General features: G+C 35.7%; 1 protein-coding gene across 1 annotated transcript in view; it reads right to left on the reverse strand.

The window, feature by feature from the left end:
• The window catches only part of BRWD1 (bromodomain and WD repeat domain containing 1), a 49440-nt gene extending 46255 nt beyond the window's left edge, over window positions 1-3185 (reverse strand). Inside the window, exons 1-3 of the mRNA XM_010000426.1 lie at window positions 3090-3185; window positions 2251-2472; window positions 288-388 (exon numbers count right to left, since the gene is read on the reverse strand). Of these exons, the coding sequence (XP_009998728.1) occupies window positions 288-388; window positions 2251-2472; window positions 3090-3185 (419 nt within the window). The remainder of the gene's footprint in view (window positions 1-287; window positions 389-2250; window positions 2473-3089) is intronic.
• Between the last annotated feature and the right edge of the window lie 5111 nt (window positions 3186-8296).

Below are 8296 nucleotides of genomic sequence, written 5' to 3' on the forward strand. Positions count from 1 at the left end.
GTTATGCTTTTCCAACATATTGATGTTTGCAGCAATTCTAGTTGCCCTACATTTGTACTTTTAGTGTAGCATGAAGTTAGTGTATTTCCCAGCTGACCTCCCCAGGTAATAGAATAACTTAATTTGTAAAAGATACAGCTAGTGATGGTGCTTCAAAATATTTACATAAGATTATTTCCAGAACATTTTTATAACCACCAAAAAATAATTTTTTTTTAGCTGGTTAAAACACTCAACTTATTTTAATCAATCATAGCATAACATTAATCAGCAACCCGCTTACATACTTGAACTTCATGGAATCCGTATCCCATTGCCAGAAGCACACAGTTCCATCTGCACCAGTAGATACCATATATCTCATGGAGCCTTTCACCATTGGACTAAACTAAAGACAAAAAAAGACATACAAAAAGAGACATTTAAAAATTATTTATGAACTTCTAAAAAAGTTACTCACAATCATACGCTAAAAATGTTGTCAATTAATGAAATGATGAGCAGAGCAGACTGAAAGAACGAAATACAAGGAAGTTCCACTAAACAGGCTTTTAAAAATTCTGTAATTAAGCAGAACATCAGTTGTGAGTTAATCCAAGTACATGTAATCTGGTATCACAAAAATTTAAAGGCAGCCCTCACACACACTTCTTTAAGACATGGGTTTATTGCTATGCACAGAACTACCCTTCATAATACTTTATGGAACACAAGTTACACGGGTTGATTAAATTGCTTATCAAATACTGCAATTTACTACCTTTAAAAATGGCCATATAAATTGTACATATTACAATTACAGTATTATTAAGGACACTTTAACAAAAAACAATAATCCACCATACTATAATAAAATAAACACTATCAGTGAATGCTTTGCCATTTAACAAAAAGCAATAATCCACCATACTACAATAAAATAAACACTATCAGTGAATGCTCTGCCATTTAAAAAAAAATAATAAAAAAAATGCAACAAATGCCGCAGCAACTCTGCAAATATGAGTATCAGTCTGGGAGTCAGAATTTTTGAGAAAACTGATACATTATTTTTGTACTTAACATCACAAGCTGGCAGGTAGCCACTCTTTACCCCTCAACATAAGCCTGTTTGTCTCATTGGAAAAAAACAAAAAATCTGGACAATGAGCTACTAGTTTATCTGCTAAGTAAGAAATTACAAAATCACAACAAGACCAACTACAAAGGACTACCAAGAACACAAAGTATCACAATTTATCAAATTTAAATACGCAACATATTACAATGAACACTTTTGAAATAATGTCTATTTCTGAGATTAAGTCAAATACCCATTTCACAGATGTTGGAATCACATATTGAATCAGAACACTCCTCACGTAAACCAGGCTATCAGGTCACCAGTAACAGACAGTAGGATGACATGATATTTCCCAGAAATTCTCTTTGATTCCAACCTCTCAGTAATTACGGATAGTGATCTTTTTTTAAGTGAAGGACTCCCGTCATTATCTTCAGTTACATACTCATGAATTTCAGGGAGGAAAGGAACTTTTTCTTTAAAAAAGCCAATTTGTCCTGCGGTTTAGACTAATTTTTTACATGAATATTTAAATATACAGATGTTCATATTCCCACAGGCAGACACAAAAGAATAATCTTAATCACGTGAAAACCACACTGACAGGCACAGAGGAAGTTATTTGCCATTCATGTACATGCTAGCTTACATGGGAAACACAACATCAGTTCCTTGCACTTGGACACAAAAAATTAAGATGGACACTAAAGTTACTTCTTAAACTAGTAACAGCAACCACAAAGCACTTCTCTCCACAAACAGAAGATAAGGTAGTGAACTTCCTTCTTGAGAAGTACTAACACAAAAATAGAAGGCTCTATTGGCATGGAACATTCACGTAACTACATTTCTTAGCTTCAATAAGTGACCAAGCAAACTTGTTATTTCTTACCAATGTGACAGCTAGCTAATCTCAGGGTGTCACATCAATACAAATTCTACTACTAAAGCAGACTTACAACTTTTCAAATCAGGTGAAAGAGCATCTTTTTTTTTTTTTTCGCCCCCCCATATTATTTCTTGTTTTCTACTATCAGAATACTTTCAAACTTTCCACACCACGCAGTCAAATGAAACTCAGCTTGGAGTTTTGTGGACTGGCTGCTTCTCACAATCAATCTACATTATTATTATGTATTATCTACTTTATTCTACATACAGAAACACTTTAAAAAACACAAACCTACCTGTAATGAGGTAATGGACCCTGTGTGTCCATGGAGGACTGCAACTGGTGCACAAGTTCTCAGACACCACACTCGGATCATTTTATCACAGCTTCCAGCTGCAATCATAGTGTTTTCATAATTGACAGCCATATCAGAAATCTCTGCTGAATGTCCTCGTAATGTGGCCAATAATCTGCCGTTATGAGTTGACCAAATCTTTACCAAACAGTCATCTGAGCCCTAGAAAGAAGTATTTATTACACTCAGCAAGGGTTTTCCAGAACATTCGGGATAGAAGTTTAAGGTTTCCTTTAAGGAACCTAACTGTTTTTCCACAGATTGGTAAATCACACTTCTATTTAAAACTATGTATGCTACTTAAGCTGAATGAAAGGAAGTAATATGACCAACATTAAAAAAACCAAAACAAAAACATTCACTTATCATTCAGGATTACACTGCAATCACCACAATCTGCACCATATAATGCAAAAAGTCTGGAATAAGTTTGAGAGGATTCCTTACATAATGGCCAAGGAAAGTACTGTTCTGTAAAAGCAATCTCTCCTCTGCCACTTCACAGAGAACACGAAACGTGCTTAACATGGAACTACACCACTGAATAAAGCTTCTACATCAAGGTCAACACCAGATCATATGTTAAGCACAATTTCTTAAATGCTTTGACCTTTAATTACATCAAATTGTTCTACTTAGGTATAGTGATGGAGATAAACAGCTAAATTTTAATACTACTGATATCCACCTCCAGAAGTTTTAGTGTAATATGCATTTCAAAGTTATTTTCTTTCCTATGTAGAACTATATTCAAATATGGATCTATTTCATCAACTCACAGTAAATATTCTATGTCCAGTCCTATCGAACGCAACACAGTATACAGAAGAAAGATGGCCAAGAATCCGTCTGTGCATCTTGACATGCTGATACATACATCCTGGAAACGAAGTACTGAACTTTGCATATCCAGTTAATTGTTTTGCTCGATGTACTTCCACTACAATGCAAAGAAATAAAAGAATGAACATACTGATGTTTAAAACGGGTCTATTCTAAAACATGATGTTATTTAACTTCCATTAATATATTATTTAAGGACTTACTAGAGGTGACTTCCAGAATTCATAAATTCAGGGGTTTTTTGTATTTGCATTTTTTATTAAGACAGTATTTTAAAATTTCTCAATTCCAATAAAACTTCAGTCTCCAAATAAAAGTGCCAATTTGTTATATGTATTTTCCCGTGGCTTTCTATATATATACCTCAAATCATAAGAGTCCTTCTATCAGTAGGAGAATGATTTGCATTTTCTGCAGGTTCATCCACTTAATATAGGGGCTTTATAGAAGAAAAAGATTGTCTATAGGCTAGTGTCTGTCTAGTGTTGGGAGCAGACCTTTGTACCCAATACATAACTCCAGTGAAGTCATACAAACGTTCTCCAGATAAACCTCCAGATCCAGTTCTAAGGTGCAACTTTCAGCATTACGGCAAGGCCAGTATCAAGATAAGCATTGCATGCTGACAGCAACTGTAATGAGAAAAGAGCTTACCAAGGTTTGGTGGTGTGCCATAATTAACAGGAATTTCAGGTGGTCTTCCTCTGTGAAGAGCAGCAAATGCAGAACCCTTCCAAACAGTGTTCCTGCAATCTTTAAAACTAACTGAGGTTAGTCATAAGTGCATGTTAAAAATATCAAGAAAGCTGCAGTTCCAAAACACAGTAAAGAATGCACCTCTGATACCAAACACAGTGTGGAAACAACTAAAAAAATAGGAACACCAAATGTCCCAAAGCTTTCACAAGAAGAGAAAAGTACATTTAATACAGTAACACAGGAAAAAAAAACAAACACCACAACCAATCACCAAACTTGGAACTTACTCCTAAATGGTGATGTCTCTGCAGTTCACGTAACCCAAAACTAAATTTTCAACTGAATTTTTCCTACTCATTCTCAGTTAAAGCAACTAATTATTTTTTCAATTTTCATTTGTATTAATCAATAATAAAAATATGTATTGATTAGCTATTATTAAATTATTTAACTAGATTATCTCAAAAGGTCCTTTCCAACCTGACAATTCTGCATTTCTTAAAAATATTGCCACACTGACAGTAATTTTGACACACTCGCGCTGAAATAATCATAATTCTGATTTTCAAGACTGAATAGTCAGTGCCATTTGGTGTGCATCTTTTAAAGCAATTAAGACAGACAACTGAAAATGCAATAGTATCATATAAACCAGTTGCACATCATACCATCTAGCTACCCAACAGAACCTCATAAGAAAACATATGAACACCCCTGTCCCAGAAACATTTGAAGAGATAAATCTAAAGCAAAGATCTACCCTATCAAATAAAGTATCTGCTTATGCACTGCCAACAACTCCCTTTCAGTTAAGGGCAAGGACTTTCTTCCTGCCTATGCATAGAAGTCACAAGTACTAATTATGATGCCATTTGCATGAACCAAGAAACCTTTCAGAAAACTGGTGTTACTGTTTCACATTTGCACTGAACAGAGCACAACTGCTACTGTATTCAAAACCAACATGGGCCAATATACTACTGGGAGTGTTGGCAGATGTTAGAGGAGTAACACCTGTGTCCTGATGATTCTTTACATTGCAGTGACACAGAAAACTGGCCACATTCAGCAGCCGCAGCACCCAGAATAACAATAAATCATGTGATGCCAACATATAAGCTCCTCTTCACAATAAACGATATACAGTTCTATACACAGATGACTTATGTTTTGCTTGATTAAACTCACTATAGAAGAAGTGGAGGCCAATATTAGTGAAAGCTCACCATTTTTAAGCATTCCAAAAGTCTTCACCACATACTTATGAAAATGTATCATACCCATTTCAAAGAATAAAAAACCCATACCTTTTGCTGTACGTAACAATGACTGTCTTCCTGCACCAAGTAAGGAATTCACTCTTGAAATGCTGGGTGGTATCTCCTTATCCAGTATAGGGCCAATACGTTTGCATATTTGTAACAAATGGTCTGGAGCCACATGTTTGTTGGACAGCACCTGACAGAAATTTAATTTTAAAAATACATATGGTACATCCAGAACAGGTGGAGCTAAAATATCAGTATTCACAGGTATACTAAGCATTGCTTAAATATTCTTAAGTTCAACTTAAACACAAGGTCAATTCTGTTAAACTGCAATCTATTAAATTCAGCTCTCCAAAAACAGGAAAGCCGTAATAAAAATAACTGTAGTAAAATTACTTGCTGCACATCACTGTTTTACTACTGAAAGCCTGCAACATTCACACATATGGTACCCTTTTGTATGGCACCCTACTATGAGTGTCTTCACACAATTATTTTTATTAAAAATAAGAAATTGAATTAAAACCCTCATAACTAAAGATCATGGAGAATTTTCTTGTAATAATTTATGCAACAAGAACTTAAGACACACAGTACTTGTACAGTAAGCTGCAAACTAGCAGGTTTATGTACAACCTCTCTGGAAATAGTTTCCTTGAAGAACCAGTACTACATCAGATTGTCCTACTTCCTTAAACAGGATCAAAACAGCCATCCCATCCATTCAGGAAGGCTCCCATACTATCTACATCTAACAATTTAAAACCTACACCCCCACACACACTAAGATGTCTCAGTCAAAAACAGATGTGTGGAGGTGTTTTTTTTTTCATTTTTTCTCCTCTATTCTTTCTGGGAGTTCAATGTAAAAAAACCTTCTCCAATTATAAAAATCAGTCACAATAATGCAGAAGTATGCAGAGTAGAGTTCAGAGATTTGAATAAACCAAACCCTAAGAATAATAATTTTAAAAAACTAGGGAGGCCTGAATCAGGCACAAGAGTCTCATGCTTATTCCGCTCGCTGATCTGGCCACGTCAAAACCAGTTAGACCCAGAAACCACTCTGCCGCTTCAGCAGCCAGACTATTACCAGCCAGTACTTCCAGGAGAGACAGAGGGCCACACCAACACAGGTATGTGGCCTCTTGCCCATGTAGCTCAGAACACAGGCAGAACTAGCTTGTGCTCATGATGCTATTCCCTTAGCCTACTGACTTAGATGAGGAAAGCCCTGACAAGGCTGATTTTGTCATCAGAACAGTGACAATAAAAATATAACATGCTATCGTTAAGATCTGCTCAAGAAAAGTTGCCCAAATATACACTAAGTATTGAGAATGTAGCATTTAAGCCACAACCTAACACTTGTTTCAGTAACAAAAATCCAAATAAGGTATAAAGCTTGTAAGGGTATAGATTGTATTCTTCAGGGTGCAGAGGGGTGAAAGTATCAGTAAAATAGTTAACATCACCACACAGCTAAATATATATATATATATCCAAGCAAATCAGCTCATCAGACACTTAAGACTGATAATGAGAATTTAATTTTGTATTACAAAATGCATTTTCATAATTTATTATTTTTCCCTCTTGAACTGGTATAGACCACTACCAGCCATGACATTAAGGACAGAAAGCTCAGGGTCTAATGGTTTATGCCATACATTATAAACCATTCTGTTTGCATTCCATCATCAGGAAGTACACACTTCAAATGTAATCCCTGATAGAAGCATGAATACAAAACCTTGCAATTAATTTCCTTTCCTAGGGAGTTTTACTTAGATTTTGGAAGGAACAGCTATTTTAAAGTCTTACTCCAATTCCATGATGAACAAAGAGTAAAAGCATAATTGTACCACATGACAGCATCTGTCTGGGGTCTCTGCAAATCCAGAGCAAGAACAGTGGGAGAAAAGAGGCTTGCAAAGCCCCTCAAAAGCAGAAACTAAAACCTTCAGAAGATGGATCTGGATATTCTGAAATACTATTACCCTGTGTAGAGATGTAAGTTGCGTAGGAGAAAGAGGTACAAGCAGTACATAGTAAAGAACTGATCTGACAACTGTATATGCATAATAAGTACATTTTTAAAAAAAACAACCCTGTACTAAAATCCACCACCATTTTTTGCCAAAAGAAATGGGGTCAAAAAAACCCAACCAACCAACAAAAAAACCCCAAACAATCCTTTTTAAACTTACTACTACTTTAATGGTTCAAATCAGAGCTTGAAACTATTCCTGTTCAACAAAACTTGGCTTTTTAACAACTTAAACCATCAATTTAAAACCTTATTTGCTCAACTGACCACATTGACAAGTGGAAGAAATGGAATCCAGTTTATCATTTTAAGCAGTAGTGAAATAATTAATAGAATGCTTTAAACAAAAATCTCATTCCTTCTCTAGGCAAATACAACTCTGAGATCTTCAAGCGTTACACAAGCAAGACAAAGGAATTTAACTGTAACAACGCAAAAACTGATGGATGAGGGATAAGCCAATTAACCTGAAATGCCTGAATCTTAGGGGGAAAAAAAAACAGGAATAAACACGTGTTTAAAGAAAGCAAGATCAACCACAAGCAAGCAGCACAAACCCACACTGGGCAGGCACCAGCAGGCCACCACTTCACCAGATTCAACTGCCAAATATATTTTGTCATTTAAGCAGCAATAAAATAATCAAGAGAAAGACAGCTTTTCTCTCTGAAACGGACACAAGTTAAAACATTTAAAGCAAACAGCATCAGCCGTGGAAGGCATAAAGTACATGCTGTTAAGAGGTCACTCCTATTTTTCCAGTATTTAGAAACAAAGCTATCACCACTGAGTAAGCAGCGATAAAGATCATACTCATAGACACCAGAACTGCCAACCCTTGATTTCTGAACAGCGATTTCATTTCCTAATCTGTTGAAGGGGACTGATGAAGGAAACCAAGCAGAAAATAAATACCGTCAAATCAAAACACACTTAACAAACTTGCTCATGAAACCCTGAAATGAAACCTTGCTTCAGATTGGTTCTCCACTGTATGTAGGCAGTGGCATGTACCAATGAACACCGCCAAGCTCCACCTCTCCTATGTAAACAATATCCTGCATTTAAAACACCAGTTGTGTTTTTGTTAGTCTAATGTAAAGAAATTTAAGGCCTTTTTCAAAAC

This window comes from Chaetura pelagica, unplaced genomic scaffold (assembly GCF_000747805.2).
Source record: "Chaetura pelagica isolate M959 unplaced genomic scaffold, ChaPel_1.0 scaffold244, whole genome shotgun sequence".
Lineage (NCBI taxonomy): Eukaryota > Metazoa > Chordata > Aves > Apodiformes > Apodidae > Chaetura > Chaetura pelagica.